Source organism: Psammomys obesus, unplaced genomic scaffold (assembly GCF_907164565.1).
Source record: "Psammomys obesus unplaced genomic scaffold, mPsaObe1.curated_primary_1811, whole genome shotgun sequence".
In the NCBI taxonomy this organism is placed as follows: Eukaryota; Metazoa; Chordata; class Mammalia; order Rodentia; family Muridae; genus Psammomys; species Psammomys obesus.
Window position 1 is genome coordinate 16,237,484 of NW_026591598.1, and position 18,001 is coordinate 16,255,484.

The 18,001-nt window shown below is 50.8% G+C and overlaps 1 protein-coding gene across 1 annotated transcript; it reads left to right on the plus strand.

The window, feature by feature from the left end:
- Positions 1 to 264: 264 nt before the first annotated feature.
- Positions 265 to 8,716, plus strand: Mul1 (mitochondrial E3 ubiquitin protein ligase 1). Its single transcript, XM_055611372.1, has 4 exons — positions 265 to 466; positions 3,672 to 3,759; positions 4,287 to 4,407; positions 5,001 to 8,716. The coding sequence occupies exons 1-4, from the start codon at positions 347 to 349 to the stop codon at positions 5,722 to 5,724; spliced, it is 1,053 nt and encodes a 350-aa protein (XP_055467347.1). The 5' UTR covers positions 265 to 346; the 3' UTR covers positions 5,725 to 8,716.
- Positions 8,717 to 18,001: the final 9,285 nt, after the last annotated feature.

Here is an 18,001-nt window from a genome sequence, read left to right on the forward strand (position 1 = left end):
CTGACTCCCTCTTCTGACGTGCACTAAAACAATAACATAGCAAAAAAAGTCTAGAAAGCCGGAGGGAGCTCTCCCACGTGACCACGGGCAGCCAACTGAACGGTCGAAGTCCTGGAGCCACTCACGGTGGTCCGCCAGGGATCTGATTGGTTTCCCAAGAGGCCGCAGCAACCGCAATCACTTAGGCAACGTTGTCTTCCGGTTCTCTCTGCCCTCGCCCCGCCCCAGAACAACTTCCGGTATTGCGTCATTAACGGGCGCCGGACTATGGTTTCCGGGAAGGACTGCCTGGCTGCGTAGGGGTCGCGCGGTTGCAGCAAGGCGGCTGGCGCGGCTCGGCGTCGCCATGGAGAGCGGGTCGCGGCCGTCGCTGGGCCAGGTCATCCTGCTGGGCACCAGCTCGGTGGTCACCGCCGTGCTGTATTCCATATACCGACAGAAGGCCCAGGTCGCCCAGGAGCTCAAGGTCAGTGCGGGAGCCGGCCGGGTCTCTCCGGCCACTCGCGTCGAGCCCCACGGGGGATCCACAGGGCCCCGGAGGACCCGCTGCCTAGAGTAGATTTCGGCCACGTGCAACGAGGTTGCCCCGCCCCGAAGTCCTTCGAGTTACACTAAGTGTCTCTGGACATCATCGCATAATGTTGTAAAGCCATTTCTGGAACAGGTCCTTGTCCTCGTGGGTATTCCGTTCTAGGACAGCGAGACCACACGTGATCCGACGGTGTGATGGGGCGAGAATCGGGTGGGAGTAAGGCAGAGAAAAGTGGAAGGAAAGGGACACGGAGTTTCGTTTCTTTTGCTATAGTAAAATACTCCGACGAAAAACAACGTAGGGGAGGGCGAAAGAATTTGTCTTTCAGTTTCACATTTCGGGCATTATCATGGGGAAGACCACGCAGGAACTTGAGTCTGCTGTCAAATTGCATCTGAGTCAAGAGAAACAAAGGCATGCCTGCTTAGTGCTCAGCTTGATTTCTGTACTGTTAGAAAGTTTGGAGCCTAAACCTAGGGAATGGTGTCACCCACAACGTGACAGGCGAGTTTTCCCACTTCAGCTAGAGCTGTCAAGACAGTTTCTTTTTTGGGGGGTGGTAGTTAGAGACAGGGTTTTTCTGTGTAGCCTTGGCTGTCCTGGACTCACTTTGTAGACCAGGCTGGCCACGAACTCGCAGAGATCCGCCTGCTTCTGCCTCCCAGAGCGATGGGATTACAGGCGTGCACACCACGCCCAGCAAGATAGTTTCTTAACAGATATGTCTGAAGCACACAAGCCAACCCAGTCTAGACAGTTCCTTAGTGAGACGCTCTTTCCTAGTGATCCTAGAGTGTGGCCAGTTGACAGGGGCATTGCCACGTTAAGCAAAGTGATGTTTGGGGTGGCGATGGAGGAGATGTAGGTATGTAATGGAAGAGTGCTTCCAACCTGGAGAATAGCGAACTTTAGAGGCTCATTTATTTAGCTACTCTGCTCCTTGCTTCTACGATCATTTCTTTTTATATTATGGTTACTTTAAAAATACATTCTCATTTTTGAACTGCGCTTAGCAGTTCACACAGCACATTTCCATCTTGGTTTTACTTATTTTTTTTTTCAGCACAATAATTTCCTGAGATAGGTGACATTGGCATTCCCTGATCGCAAACCCAGATTTTTGAGGTTGAATTTGAGACTAAAAGGGAAAGTCACATAAGTAATGTTAACTGTCAGCTTGACAGGATCTGAAACATAGGAGTCAAGCCTCTGGTACACCCATGAGGGTTTGTCTTGATTAGGTTAATTTCAATGGCAAGATTTGCCCTAAAATTGGACAGTACCATTCGCTGCAGTTGGGTCCTTGACTGCAAAAAAGGGAGAAACGTAGAGCAGAACGTAGACATTCATTGCTCAGTTTCCTGGTTATGGGTATCGTGTGACCAGCTGTTTTAAGTTCTTTTTACCTTGACTTCCTGTCTTAGTGTTACTATTGCTGTGATAAAACACTGTGACCAAATGAACTTGGGGAGAAAAGAGTTTATTTGGCTTATGCTTCCAAATCACTTGTTCTTCACTGAAGGAAGACAGGACAGGAACTCAAACAGGGCAGGAACTTGGAGGCAGGAGCTGATGCAGAGGCCATGGAGAAGTCCTGTTTACCGTCTTGATCATTGTGGGCTGTTCAACTTGCTTCCCCCCCCCCCCCCCCCTTTTGGTTTTTCGAGACAGGGTTTTTCTGTGTAGCCTTGGCTGTCTTGGACTCACTTTGTAGATCAGTCTGGCCTTGAGTTCACAGAGATCTGCCTGCCTCTGCCTCCCAGAGTGCTGGGATCAAAGGTGTGGGCCACCATGGCTGACTTCAGCCTGCTCTCTTACAGAACCAGGGAGCAGCAGCCCAAGAATAGAGCCACCCACAATGGGCTAGGCCCTCCCCCATCAACCACTAATTAAGCTGGACCTTGTGGAGGAATTTTCCGGTTGAGGTTCCCTCCTTTCAGATAACTTTAGCTTCTGTAAAGCTGACATAAAACCAGCCAGGACATGTCACTAGAGTGATTGAGTATACCCTTGAACCATGACAATCCCAAATAAACCTTTCCTCCCCTAAGCTCTTTTTCTCCCAGTATTTTATCACAGCAAGAGGGAATGAAACTAAGACAACTTGGAATTGAAACTTAGGTCTTTTCAAGGGTAGGAGAACAGACCAGATAGGAGTGAAGATTTCTATTGTGTCTTTAGCTTTGACTGTCTGGTTATTGAAACAGTGGACTCCAAGAAACTGGAATTTCTTCCAGGAAGCTTTTGCTGCTGGGAAAAGGAAACGCCAAGGGCCTGGGGATAGTCAGAGAAGGAACTTGTCAAGATGACCTTTGTTGGAAGGATTGGGTCTGAGCCAGTGGGTCTGAGCCAGGTTAAGGACTATATCTTAACCCTACTGCTCAGTTTAAACGTTTAAGCCTTGCTTCCTGCTGGAGAGATGGCTCAGCGGCTAAGAGTAATGGTTGTGTGAGCGTGTCAGATCTTGGAGTTACAGACATTTGTGAGCTGCCATGTGGGTGCTGGGGATTGAACCTGGGTCCCCTGGAAGAGCAGCCAGTGCTCTTAACCTCTGAGCCATCTCTCCATCCCCCACAAATCATTTTTTAACTCTAGTCCCAGGGGATCTTTTGGCCTCTGTGGGTACCAGGCATGTATATGGTGCACAGACATGCATGCAGGCAAAAACACCCACATAATAAAAATAATAAAGTAAAAATTTGAAAAGCCTTACTTTTGTGTTAGGACCCAAAGATAGTGTTTATCTTAAAGGAGTGTTTGTTGAAGCTGGGTGCGGTGGTGCATGCCTGTAATCCCAGCACTCAGGGAGGCAGAGGCAGGCAGGTCACTGTGGGTTTGAGGTCAGCCTGGTCTATAAAGTGAGTCTAGGACAGCCAAGGCTACACAGAGAAACCACGTCTTGAAAAAGTCTTTTGTTAAACCGGAAGGCAGATGATGACACCTCCAGTCTTGGTGTAGATGAGCCAGAGCACCTGGCCTGTTTATGTTCAAGTGTCAGGGCCAGACTTCCAAACTAGATCCTTCCTCTACATTCTCCCTCCTGTCCAGTCTCCTCGTCCCCCTTCTCCCCACACCTTAAGTTTGATTGAACATCTCAGCACTCGGTGTCCAATTTACTACCTATTTGTTTTTGCTTTAGGGAGCTAAGAAGATGCACTTGGGTGAAGACTTGAAGGGCATTCTTTCAGAAGCGCCGGGGAAGTGTGTGCCTTATGCTGTCATTGAAGGTGTGTTCACTGGTCGTGTAGTATGGGTGGCAACCCCGCCTCCTTCCAGTAGTCCGTAAAGGCCATCTTGGCTGGCATAAACACCCCCCCTTCACATTTACCTGTCTGTCTATTTAATCTTGCTTGTATGGGAGAGCCGGGTGAGGGGGCCGCTCCACACTGTGGAGGTCAAAGGACTACTTGGGGGACTTGGCTCTTTCTACCTTCTTGTAGGTCCCGGAGTCCAGGCTGTCAGGCTTAGCGGCACCTCACATGCTGGTCTTCGTAAGAGCCTTTTAATGGTGTTGGCAAGGAGACCAAACCATCGTGGTTCTTTGATTTTAGAGAGACTCAGTGTGGTATAAGACAGTTGGTGTGACTCATGTGAGGTACTTACACTAGGTACTTTGCAGAGTGCTCTCCAGATGTGCTTTATGGTGACACAGATACCACTGTTAATTAGTGAAACTCAGTACATGCTGAAACCTTAAAGAGAAGGCAGAGCCGTCCTGTCCTTCAGGAGCACCATGATTACTCTCTCTCCCCAGGAGCTGTGCGGTCTGTCAAAGAAACGCTCAACAGCCAGTTTGTGGAGAACTGCAAGGGGGTGATCCAGCGGTTGACGCTTCAGGAGCATAAGATGGTGTGGAATCGAACCACCCACCTCTGGTGCGTGTCCTCTCACCACCCTCCACCATCTCACCCATCCGCTTGCTGCCCGGGCCTGGGCTTGCTGCGTCTTTAGCTTCTTGGGAACTGGTCGCAGAGCTGCCTGTCCCAAGTGTGGCTGTGTGCATTTCCCTTAGAGCCCGGGAGGCAGCCAGTTAGAGCGCAGGCTCCTAGGCCCTGATTGCCAAACCTGGTTTTCAGCAGGGACTTGGAATCTGTTGATTCTGAGCACACTGAAGTGGTAGATTAGTCTCTGTGGATTTGTTTAAATAATTCTGTGCCATCACAGGAAGCCGTTTTCCCATCTGCCCCTAGCAGTTTTTTCTCTCAGGTGTTTATATACAGTGACACGAGGGAGTAAGCGCTATAGGTGACCTCTGTTGCTACCTGTTGCCCGCTGAAACCTGAGGACTTAAAGTGGACACTCCTTGCCGTGTCTCTGGTGATGTAATGCTCTAGGACTTACTGATTTGGAGGCCTCCAGTGACGGTGGCGGGATTCATCCCATGTTTGTACCTGCAAGTAGGTGACCCCATGTCTGGGAGTTGGGCACCTCCTGCTCTTGTTCATCTTAAGTCCTTGCATTCTTTTAGGAATGACTATTCCAAGATCATTCACCAGAGGACGAACACTGTGCCCTTTGACCTGGTGCCCCATGAGGATGGAGTGGCTGTGCGAGTGCTGAAGCCTCTGGACTCTGTGGATCTGGGCCTGGAGACTGTGTATGAGAAGTTCCACCCGTCTGTACAGTCGTTCACAGATGTCATTGGCCACTACATCAGCGGTGAGCGGCCCAAAGGCATCCAGGAGACAGAGGAGATGCTGAAGGTTGGGGCCACCCTAACAGGGATTGGTGAACTGGTCCTGGACAACAACGCTGTCTGCCTGCAGCCCCCCAAGCAAGGCATGCAATACTATTTGAGCAGCCAGGACTTCGACAGCCTGCTGCACAGGCAGGAGTCCAGTGTCCGGCTCTGGAAGGTTCTGGTCCTGGTGTTTGGCTTTGCCACCTGTGCCACCCTCTTCTTCATCCTGCGGAGGCAGTACCTACAGCGGCAGGAGCGCTCGCGCCAGCAGCAGCTCCAGGAGGAGTTCCGTGAACATGAGGCTCACCTGCTGAGCCAAGCCTCACCTGAGGACAGGGAGAGTCTGAAGAGTGCCTGTGTGGTGTGTCTGAGCAGTTTCAAGTCCTGTGTCTTCCTTGAATGTGGGCACGTCTGTTCCTGCCGCCAGTGTTACCTCTCCTTGCCAGAGCCCAAGAGGTGCCCGATCTGCCGGCGGGAGATCTCCAGGGTGATTCCCCTGTATAACAGCTAGGGGTCTTGCAATCACACTGCAGATGTCCCTCCCCTTATCAGGGTTTATCTTGAGGCTTTTGGTGGGATAGCTCTACCTTCAGGTATGATGGAGGTGACATTGGCGAGCCTCAAATCTCCACAGCTGGCTGTTGCTTTTCAACCTGGATGGCTCACTTTCCAGCTCCAAGCACCTGATGGGAACTGTGGTGAGGGCTGCCTTCTCAGGAGCTAGATGCTTGCTTGTGCACACCTGTGTGTTTGTGTGTATGCGTGTGACTGAATAAGACCAGCTTATTGTCCAGCCACCAAGGCCTCTCTACTCTTGCTCCCTGGGGTGGTGACTCCAGTAGCCTGGGAGGAAGGCTAAGCTCTGGATGGCCTTGCAGTGTGGCCTCTTGGGAGACTGCTCTAGACTCCCCTACTTCTTCCCAGGGGAGGGAATTTCTTAAAACTCGTCAGGCAGGGCAGGCCGCTGTGTCCCTCACTTGCTTAATGAGTAATGCTTGTGAAGAAGAGAGCAGGAAGTGAGGTCAGCATGTCTCCCTGGCCCATGTGGGTGGGACACAGGTCAGCAGGAGGACCAGGGGCATTTCTAGGTGTTTGTAGGGGGTTGGCAAGCAGCCAGGTGTCTTCCTGTGACCGTGGGAGGGCACCAGGGTTGTGGGCATGGAGCTCCTAAGTGCCTGTCTTCCCCAGGCCACTCTGGTTTTCCTGTGGAAAGGCCTCACTAAAAGAAAGGGAATGAAGGTTGCTGCTGTCCTGGCCTCTGGACTTTGTAGCTTCTTTGCTTGCTTTTGCCAAAGAAAGGTAGTTGGTGGCCACCCACACAGCAAGCCAGACGACCTCATTCTCCCCATCAGCAGCCCTGGCAGTCCTCTCCCGCACCCACTCCTGACTTTTGAGGGCAAGAGAGATTGGAGACCGTCGAGTGGTCAGAAGTCATCTTTACAGCTCTTCTCTTCCTTGAACATTCACCTGTTCTTGTTGGGGGAGAGGGGATTCTACCGGGTGCCGGCACTAGTACATGCAGCATCTGAATGAGCAGCACAAGCAGCACAAGCAGCACACGTGTGTGTCTGCAGCTTCTCTAAAGTTACCTGGCTAGGATGAGGCTTCCCTGGGATGAAGCTCCACTGTGACAGGACAAGGATGGATCTTGAAGACCTCTGTTTTCTTTGTTTGCTGTGAGGTAGCTTGGGCTCCCCACAGGATGGGCTGCAGTTCATGGTTGTTGAGGCCCTCCCTGCTTGCCAGGCCCACAAGGGGACTTGTGAACCCTAAGGACTTCCCTAACAGCTGGCCCAGGGTGCCACCTGGGCTTGCTGACATAGTTGTCTTTAACAAAATGTGTCTTCAGAACACTGGAGCAGCTGCGGTGGCATGGGGCACTGGTGGACAGCAAGGGGATATTAGTGTACAGTGCTTTTTCCCCGGGATTGTACCAGCTGCTACTATCAGCTGGGCTGAGTGGTGAGGCAGTCTTGTGAGTTGAGGGCAGCCTAGCCTCCATAGTGAGACCCCGTCTCAAAAGAGCTGGGGTAGGAGAGATGGCTCAGTGGCTAAGAGCACGTCACTTGTTCTTGCAAAGGACCTGCATGCAGTTCCCAGAACCTACACTGTTCACAACCATCTAAACCCCACCCAGTTCCAGGGTTCCATGCCCTCTTCTGATCTGTGTGGGCTGTAAACATGCACCTGGTGTACAGACATACAGCAGGCCAAGCACACACACATACAAAACTAAAAACCTGGAAAAGGAAAACACCACAGAAGCCCTGCATTTGCAAAGGGAGTCCCCCTCACCACAGCCCACAGGCTGTGCCAGTGAGTGTACAGCCAGAAGAGGTGGAGTTCTGGAGGGTGGGAAGCTCACTAGCAAATTATGACCACCACCTGAACTCCAAGCAAACAAAAAGCTTAAAGAACATAACACAGCCTTGCCCAGGAAACTCCAAGCTGTTCCTGTTGGACCCACAGATTCCCTGTGTCAGTGGGAACAGTCAGAGGAAGACTTGACCATGCTGGAGAGACAGACAGGTGCTGGCCAGTAGAGTCCTGCCCAGTGAGGACCGGGTGAGCTGACCGCTGGGAAAGCCCTTCCCCCTTCCCTCACCTTTCTGGAAGGCAGCTCTAAGGGCCCAGTGGGGCTTAGGTGGTGATTTTGGAGCCCCGCCTTCACCAGAGTCAAGAACAAATCCGATCAAAGGGATTATGAGGAAGGGCTGGTGGCTTGTTGGTCTCCCTGTGGGCTCTTGCAGGTGAGCAGACAGCAGCAAAAGAGTCTGTCAGGGCTAAGAAGTGGGCATGTCCCCTGGGCTAGGATTGGGGATCTCGGGTCCCCACTTGAGCCTGGTGTTTCTGACGCTGTAGCCAGCTTTTGCTTTTGTACCTGTCATCTGGCCTTCCACTTTATAGGTCGCACCTGCAGGTTGGAGGGGTCCTAGATTGTGGTATGTGGGACCAAGATTGGATTAAGGGGTGCTGAAGGAAATGGAGTTAAGGGGAGTGGACAGTGGGACTGGTGTGGCCGAGTCTGCTGTCACTCATCTCAGCCCTTATAATTCCTGGCAGGCAGGGCTAGGTGGGAGCCATCTTGACTAACTGCTGCTGGCTTGGAATACCCATACAGGCACCGTACATGCTAAGGCTTTAGTTCCCCAGAGTTGGTATTGGTACTCGTTCATTTCCTGTACTTGAATCAGCACAGCGGTGACTTGGGCTTCCTCAGCCTAACTATAAAGACGGCAGCCTTTGCTGGGAGCCCTTGAAGCCTGGGAACCCAGACAATCTGGTTCTCCTTGGTCCTGGATTCCAGGACACCTGTGGAGACTGATCACAGGTCCTTCAGCCATGTGCAATGGCTGGAGTCTGCTTAGGTTCCACAGGCCCCCTTCTGTGCGCACGAAGTCATCTCTGGATTGTCCCGATGCAAGGCGATTCCCAGGTGACTGGGTGAAAAGTTATGCTGTGATATTGTGGAGGGAAGAAGGAAATAAATGTGTACGTGCTCAGTTCGGTTCCTTTCGTGAATACTTTTGATTGTGGTTGGTTAAAAGTGCAAGTGCAGAACCCACAGTCTGAGAGCCCACTCTGTTATCAGAAACAGCATCTTCTTACTAGCCAGTCAGCACTTCAACCCACCTCCCCAGTGGATCCTGGTGATGGATGGGCTGGAAGGCGTTCTTCAGAGTCCTAATTCATTCAGAGTCCTAGTGGAGCGTTTAAAAAGCAAACAGGAACATGACAAAGTAGGTCAATCTCAGATGCCCTTCACAGGCCTGACCCCAAGTCATGGAAAGGCCCTGATGCTGAGGAATCCAGCAGGGCCTATTGAGTTGGATTTCACTGAAGGGCACTTGGCCATCTGTCAAACCCGGTATATTTTGTGCCTGCAGATGTAAAATGAGTGACACTCAGCTTTGTCCTGAAAGGGCCTGAAGTATGTTTCAATGCATCCTGTTCATCAAGGAATGAGTCCTACTTGGAAGGGAGGGGAGACACAGTCCTCCTCAGAAGACATCCCAGAAGGATGTTTTCCTAGTCTGCCTTTTGATCCTACAGCAGGGATTTTGAAGCTGGGTAATTCATGAAGAACAGAGGTGGATTTTTAGCAATTCTAGTGGCTGAAGAACCCAGGAACATGGCACTCCACTCTGCTGAGGAACTTCATCCAGTGCTATAACAGCAGAGGGCCTCTTGCTGAGGGAGGGAAAGATCCAGTCATTTGAATAACCAGCTTAGATACCCCCTCCCAATGACCTTATTAAATTTATGCCCTTAACGATTCTTGACAGTTTCCACCTCTTCATCCTGTGACAGTGGCACTAAAATATCAATGTGGGTTTGGGAGGGGACATTTAAACTATAGTGGGAGGCTGAAGAGATGGCTCAGAGGTTAAGAGCACTGGCTGTTCTTCCAGAGGACCCAGGTTGGATTCCTAGCACCCATATGCTTGTCCTCAGTCATCTTTAACTCTAGTTTCTGGGGGAGCTGATGGCCTCCTCTGGCCCCTGAGAGCACTATGCATATGCATGTGGTATATATATAAAACATGTCCACACAAACAATTATTAAACACCCCCCCCACACACACACACTGCAGAAGCCCCAGGTTTTTCTGGCTGGAGCAGATCCTCTGACCATTAGAAGCGAATTGTCTGATGACAAGCGTATCATGTGAAAAAGGTTAACCTGGAAGGATCCATCTAAATCACTATGTCCCTCCTCTGTTCAAGCCCTTCTCAAGTCCCTGCCAGCTGTAGGTTAAGCCCCACCTATTGTGAGGCATGTCAAGCCACCTCTGCAAGCCCATCTCCCTGACTTTCTGAGCCAGCTTCCTTAGCCACATCACGCTGCTCCCTGCTCTTGCTCGTGCTTACTGGGCCCCGGAGTCCTTGTAGTTCCTTCCACTCCCTACTGTCTATTCACCCTGGAGACTCTTCTTTGAGTGTTTTCTTCATAGCCTCCTGCTTCTCCCTGTGGGCTGACTTGGGTGTTCCTCAAAGATCCCGAGACACAGTCTCATCTATTACTGCTCCTAGCCTTATTGTCCAGGTCTAGGGTAAGGACTATGCTGTCTACTTCCCTTCAGGAGTGTGATTTTACATTGTCAGTAAGAGGTCTCCCGACTACACACTGCCTGGTGCTCTCATCCCTTCCCGACCTGGGAGTTAAGTTGGGTTCCCTTTTGTTTTCTGAGACAGGGGTGTGCAGCACAGGTGTGTCTTGAACTTGATCTTGCCTGAGCCTCCCAAGTGTGAGGAATATGGCACGTATGCCTGTATCATGTTATTCTTTAAGAGGAAACCAAGGCTCGGAGAGGTGAAATGTTCCATCAAGTATACATGAGCTGAGGCCTGTACTCCAGTGCCCAAGCTCTTAGCTGTGGATGCCTTATTGGTCACTTTTCTTGTTGCTCTAACCAAATGCTGAACAGAAAACTTGAAGGAGGAAAGAGTTGTTGGTCCTCCTCCCAAGGACCCAGCCCATGGGGGTGAGAGGTGCAGAGTCACCACACAGATGTAAAATGAGTGACACTGGGAGTCGGGGGAATGCGAACTGAGGGTGAGTGGCTGCAGACTTGTTTATTCTGGAAGAGAGAGCAGGTTATATAGCTTTGGGCGACCAATCAGGCTCCTCCACACTATCTCTGAGCCTGCCATTGGTTGTTCGTCTCTGGGCAGACTCTCCAACATAAGGTCACCAGGTCTTGTACTTTCTACCCGCCTGACTACTTTGATAGTCACGACAGTGGAAGCTGCCCCAGGTGTGAGCTCTAATGGCCATTTGCCGGGGAATGCCTACAAAGAGTTAATTTGGTTTTCAGTTTACAGGGAAACAGTCCATAATGGTGGGACAGGCAAGGCTGCTTGTTCACAAGTTAGGAAGCTCAGGAAAATCAACGCTGGTGCTTACCTTCCTACTTCATAGGGTGGTACTTCCCAGTTTGGGGGGCGGGGGAAGTGTTCCCTCCTTAGTTAGACCTCTCTGGAAATGCCCTCCCAGACGCACACAGGGATATGTTTCCTAGGTGATTCTAAATCCAGAAAAATTGCCAATGAAGATCTGTCCACTCCTTGTCAACCTGACACTGAACATATCACCTTAAACAAACATTCTGCCTCTCGTGGACATCTCAATACAGAATGTGTTGAGTTAATCTCTAGAAGTCCCCAAAGTCTTAACAGTACCAACGATGTTCCAAAGTTCAAGTTCAAAGTCTCGTCCAAGACTCAAGACAAACTCTCTAACTGTGAGCGCCTATAAAAAAATTGAATGAAAGCAAAACAAGGAAAGAAGATACCAAAACAAGAGCAAAACCCTACAGAACAGATACCCAACCCCGGAGCCCAGGTCCAGCATCTGGGACTGATGGCATCGTGCTACAAAGGGCTTGAGCAGCTGTGTCCCTCCAGCTCTGCCATCTGTAGCACACGGCCTTGCTGTTCATCCCCATAATCCTGGCTTGGGCTCTCCACTGCCATTAGGCTTTACCTTGATAGTTTCACACAGTGGCACCTGAGGTCCTCAGAGGGAACCTGAACCCGCCATATACACTGGCTGGATTCACTCACGCTCTAGAACTTTGCTGCAAGCCTCTATAGCCCTGTAAGCCTTGCATTTTTGTATGTCTATCCAGAATTATGTTGACAACCCTGCTAAGTTTTGCTGCCTGCTGGAGATGCACTTTGACCCTCTTGTGTCCTGGCTTTATTGGCCTCCTTGTGCTTTGCAAGTGACCCAGGGAAAACACTTTCATAGGTAGTTGTTTGGGCAAAAAAAATTCTTCAGCTGCATTCCCGTCCAATCTTCAAATATGTTCACATTTTCACAGTTGGAGCCTTTGATGGGTGGAGTCTTGCTGGCAGGGCACTTTCTCTACTTTCCCAGGGCAGAGTGTGTGAGGATTCTCTTTAGTAGAGCTAATCTCCGTAACGATTATATCTGCTTTCTCTGCAAGCTCGCCCCACTACACATTTCCCCTATCTTTCTGTTCCTCTCACTGTGAATCTGACAGCCATGAGCAGTAACCAGGGTGTAGACTGAATACTACTATCTAGAAATTTCTCCACAAAACAAATGAGCCCATTACTTTCATTTTATCTTCACTCAGGTTCTCAGGACATGGCCAGAATGAGCCAGAATATAACATAGATGGCCTCTGTCTCAGTTTGAAATAGACTTCTTCACCTTTAAAACCTCATGAGGCAAATCTTTGTTGTACTTTTTTCTCTCCAAATCCTGCTCTTCCAGATTTCCATCACTATGGCCCCTTACGCTTCTTTCACAGAACCATAGGGCATTTCTAGCCTGTAGATCCAGACTCTTCCACATACCTTCTGCAAACCAGCTCAGCAGCCTGTGGGCCACATGGTCAGGCTTATCCCAGCAATGACCCCACTCCTGGTACAGATTTCTTACTGCTGTAACCAAATAGTGGATAGAAGCAATTTAAGGGAGAAGGGATTTATTTGGCTCACAGTTTAAGGGAAAACAGTCCGTTAAGGCAGGGCCAGCATGATGGTGAGCATCTTGCAGATTTCAAAGCAGAGAAACATGAAAGCTCAGCCTGCTTGCTCTCTTTCCCCTTTTTGTTCAGCCCAAGAGCCCAGTCCATCCAAGACTGTAGCCTGTGGGATGGTGGTACTGACATTCAGGTGGGTCACAGATATACTCAGGGAATAGTTCACCTGGGTCAGTGGTTCTCAACTTATGGGTTGCGACCCCTTTGGAGATTGAATGGCGGGGGTCACCTAAGACCGTCAGAAAATACAGACAGTTACATTACTATTCATAACAGTAGCAAAATTACAGTTACAAAGTAACAACAAAAATAATTTTATGGTTGAGGGCCACCCCAACATGAGGAACTGTATTAAAGGGTCACAGAGGGGGAGTTGTTCAGGAGGATATCTCATGCAGTGGCTTGCCCAGAGAGTTGAGAATTCCACACAAGAAAAACAGCACTATCAGACTGTGGCGATTGGCCCAAAGAGAGAGCACAAAGATTGAAAGATTGCTTTCCTCTGGTCCTGGATCCATTGCTGGTTGTCTTGTTTTTGTTTCTGTTTTTCTTTTTGAGAGGAGGTCTTACCCTACAGCCCAGAATGACCTTGGACTTGGGCTCTTCCTGCATCAGCCTCCAGAATGGTGGTCTCCGCCCAGTGGCGGAACCTCCGGCCCCCAGTTCTAACTATGAAAGGAGTAAGTTGGATTAGATGCTCCAAAGCTCCACCCAGCTCAGACATGTTACCTACCGACGAGATGGAGAGCGTTTGAGATGGAGGTGTTGGGGAGTCCTGCTGGGGGCTGGGCATCTGGGAGTAGAGGGGCTTCTTTTTGGCCTAGCTGCGCCACAGCCGCAGGAGGGCGTTTGTGGAAGGCCGGGGAGCTCAGCACATTTCCTCTCTAATTAGGTAGCGTTAAGTTAACAGTTTGGAATGAGATAAGTTTCCATGCGTGATGTCCCGAATTGCTCCCCGAAGCGCTCATTAGTCACTTCCCTGCAGCTGCCTCATTGTTTTCCAGATGCCAGCCGAGGGACTTGGCATTTCCCTTCCCTGATTGGGGTGGGCAAGGCTGAACTGCTAACACAGGCGGCGTCGCAGGGAGGGGCTTTGCAGCTTTTTCGCTTCCTCCTCAATGTCTTCCGGGGTCCTCACTTCATCTTAGGGGCCTCAAAGCAGATTTCCATACTGCTGGGTTGAGACTGGCTCGTGGGGGCTACAGACTCGCTCAACCCAGGTTTATGAGGCGCCCATGTTTATGAGGGCTTCCCGGCATCTGAGTGCCTAGGGGAACAAACGAGTACGTCTTCCTGCTCCTCACAGCCTTCCCACCTTAGCCAGGTGTTCCTTGGGAGGGCGCTTAGAACGCTGTCACAATGGATTATTTATCCTCTTCTCTGCCACCTTCCCCAGACTCAAGGGAGAGCCCTCCCATAGTGCAGAGTTTGCTCTGACCACCAGGTGGTGGTGTGCACTCACAATTGAGAACTTCCGGGGAGCTTGGACGAGAAACAGGTTGCTAGAGAAGCCTGTGTTATTTTCTTGACCCTGAGGCCTGGGAAGAGGCCCTGCAGGTCTGAGAGAAGAATCTAGGCAGGACCTCAGGCCTAGGAGCCCAGGACCACCTTGGCCCAGCCTGGTAAGGATGAAACAGGAGTTTTGTCTTTTCCGCCTTTATTGCCCAACTCACTAGGACACTGGTTGAAAAATGTGAGAATTTGGAGACATTCTGAAATGCACGGGGGGGGGGGGGGGGGGGGAGGGGGGGGGATTGCGTTTGGGGGGGGGGGGGGGGGGGGGAAGGGGAGGGGCTCACATTTCTCTCTCTATAGTTTCCCAGGCACTCACGTCTTTAAATACCCTAGCCATCATTCCCTTACTCAACAACTAGATATGCATAATGTATCAAACGGTCTTAAAATATGCCCATGACTTCACACTGGGGAAAGATGCTTGGGGAAAAAAAATCCTTATGATGACACAGATTTTAGCTTTTGATTTTTCTCTGGGAGAAATTCTACTTCTCCCCAGCGTGGCTCTTTGCCAGCTCTCACCCCTCTTTCCTCTGCTTACCTTTCTACCCCCGTCCCCCCACTTCCTGCCTCTTTAGCCTCCAGCTTTCTCTTCTTCCTCCTATGCTCTGGCCCTTTTCACTACTAGCCTTCTCACCCTCACCATTTGACTTCTTCCTGGGGCTTGGATTGCTCTTCCTCCCTGAGGCTTTTTAGCCTCTAGGATTCTGCTCCTGCTGATTGCTGTGAATTTTCCTTGTTGCCAGTGTTCCTCACCTGGGCAGATCTGCCCGAGCCCCTGGACCAAGTAGCTCTCTGCCCTCAATTCCCCCCTCTGCCCTCCACCAGGGCATGGGCTGCCCTTCAGCCACACGGGAATTTCTGCCCATCTTTGCAGACCCCCCAGGGACTCACTGCATGGAGCTGTCCCCTGCCCTCGCTTTAAGGTACAGACTCCATCTGTACCTTGCCTGACCTTGGTCTCTCATTTTATGGCTGAGAGGGATTCTGGCTCAGAGGGCAATGCTGTCTGCAGGTTACACAGGAGAGCAGAAGGGTGTGAGCAGGCGGCTGGCCTCTTGCCTGGCCTCCACTAACTCCTGCTTCGCTGGCTCCCTAAGAAGAGCATGTGTCTCGGGGTCTGGTCTCAGTGCCTCTGAGAGGCAGCTGTCTCTAGGAGGGCAACTCATCTTCCTCATCTGGGACTCACCAGCCCTTCACATGATGCAAAGGACCCCTTTCTCAGCTGACAGTCCTATGGGAGGGCATCCAGAGCGTTGCTCATTAGCTTTTTCTACGGAACCTGGGCTCAGCAGCTAGTGGGAGCACCTCTCTTGCCGGGGTTGAGTGCTCTTGGGTCTTAACCCAGAGCCATGGGCCCCCTTAGCCGGTTCTGCCGCTTTGGGGCTGGAAGTGCGGAACAATGCTATGTTGTTGGTGGGAGATGCTGTGGTGCTCTCCCTAGGATCCAGCCTTATCTCCATCATCACAAGGAACTACAGGTTCCTAGAAACCTTACACGCAAGTTTTTATATCTTGGGAAGAGAGTTATTGCCTTCGTAGTCTCCTTTGGCCTGGGACAGGTTTCCATGGTTAAGGTGAGGTGAAAGAGCTTGCCCTGCTTTCCTAACTCCTGGCATCCCCAGGGATGCCACCTAGCAGTGACAGAGCTTGGCCTCCTGCTGCCTTTCATTGTCAGGGTGGCTTTGGGCTGTCACTCAACTTTTCTTAACTAACTCGGGCATAGCGGGTAGCAATCACTGGGTGAAGTGGAGCTCAGGGTCAGAGCTCTGTGGCCTCCCTGATCTGGAACGGGGCGCAGCTTCTCTTTTGACCCCTTTCAGCAGCATGACTTGACTCCATTCCTGTTGAGGTTAAGATTAAAAAAAAAAAAAAACATGTATGGGTGTTTTTGTCTGTTTATGAACCAAGTGTGTGCCTGGTGGCTAAAGAGGGCATTGGATTTCCTGGAACTGGAATTGTAGAGGGTTGTGAGCTGCCTTGTGGGTTTTGGGGACCCTAACCCAGGCTCCTTGCAAGAGCAGCCAGTCTTCTTAGGTTCTGAGGCATTTTTCCAGCTCATCAAGGTTCTTAAGAGTGCTGAAGCTTCTTGGGAGCCCTGGACAGAGGAAACTTGACCAAGAGTTGGTAGTTCTCAGGTGCCAGGCTTTAGAACCTCCCCAAGTTTCCAAGCCTCCCAGGCAGACCTTCGGGGCACTAAAGTCGTACCTGCTCTTGCTGGTGTCCTAGTGTGCTGGGGACAGTCTCATTACTATCACAGTGTGGTCATGCTGGGTTTATTTACTGGTCTGCCGTTGATACCCTGGCCAGAAAAGCAGTTGATGGGCAAACTGAGCAAAGGCTCAGGGCTCCTGTGCATGCATGTGTGTTGAGGGGCCAGAGTCCTGTCTTTCAAAGAACATAGCTCACCTCCCTGGAATCCTCCCACTGAGTTAGAGCAGTATTGGGGAGCGTGGCTCAATCTACTCTTGGCTCAGAGTAGTCCCTCCTGCCCGGCAGCCACTTAACTTCTCTAGATCCGACCAACTTTATGTCACCAACACAATGCTGCATCCTGGCCTTTCTTCCTGGGGATGGTCTAGGGTCTGAGCCAGCCATGGCAAATTGTGACCCACACAGTGCACAACCCTGTGGAAGCCTGGGTTTGGCCTGCTGGGAGATGCCTACCACCAGAGATTGCGTCACAGCTACACCCTACTCTTGCCCTTGCCTTCTGATGTGGCTGTCTGTGCCTCAGTTTCCCCATCTGAATAGATAGAAGGGGATGGGGACAGAGGGAGCCTCTATAGTGACTCTTCTTTCCCATGTCCCACCAGTTCTGGGTGCTTGGGGCACAGCAGGGCCTTTAGATGTAAAGTTATGATGGCAGAATGTGCTGGAAAGAGCCATGGAAATGTCTAGGTCTAGTTAAGAAACTTCAGGTGGAATCTAAGAGGACGCCAAGATGAGCCTCTGGAGCCCTTGGCTTGGCTTCAGGCAGTTTTTTGTCTGCTTGGGATTTGGTGCCCTCTCCCCTTTTTAGTGCTGGGTCTCACAGGGTGCCAGCCTTCTGCTTCTACATCAAGGGGGATAGAAAGGAAGGTGGGTTCTCCTCTTCCACAGGGTTCCCAGTTTATGGTATAGTCAGAGGACTAGAGTGAGAAGAGGGCAGGACAAATTTTGGGTTGAGGGTTTTGTGGGTGAGTTGGTGTCCCCCCTCCCTGCACTGGAAGTCCTGCCTGGCCACAGGATATGGAGTGGCATATACTTTTAATCCCAGCACCCAGGAGGCAGATCTCTGAGTTCCAGCTAGGCTACCCAGTGAGACCCTGTCTCAAAAATAAGACAGACAAACAAAACCGAAACAAAACAACAAAACCACAAATAAAGGGCAAAGGCTTATAACAACCACAATTACTGAGGGCAAACTGTGTGCCAGGAACCATTCATAACTGATCTCCTTTCACGGAAGAGACCACTGAGGAGAACTGGTTTTCACCCCGGCTGATAGGGCATCCACACACTGTGCATTGCTGTGACAGAAATGCTAGTCAGAAGCAACTTATGGGGAGAACTTATTTTAGCTCACAGCTCCAGGGGGTTCAGTTCATGGCCAATTGACTCTGGGCTCTTAGAGTAAGGCAGTCCAGGTGACAGGAGGTATATGGTAGAGGAATGTTCGTATCATGGGTGCCAGAATCAGTATGAGGGAAAACTGGGGACCAGAGCACACCTTTAAAAGCATGTCCACAGTAACCCACTTCCTTCAGCCAGGCA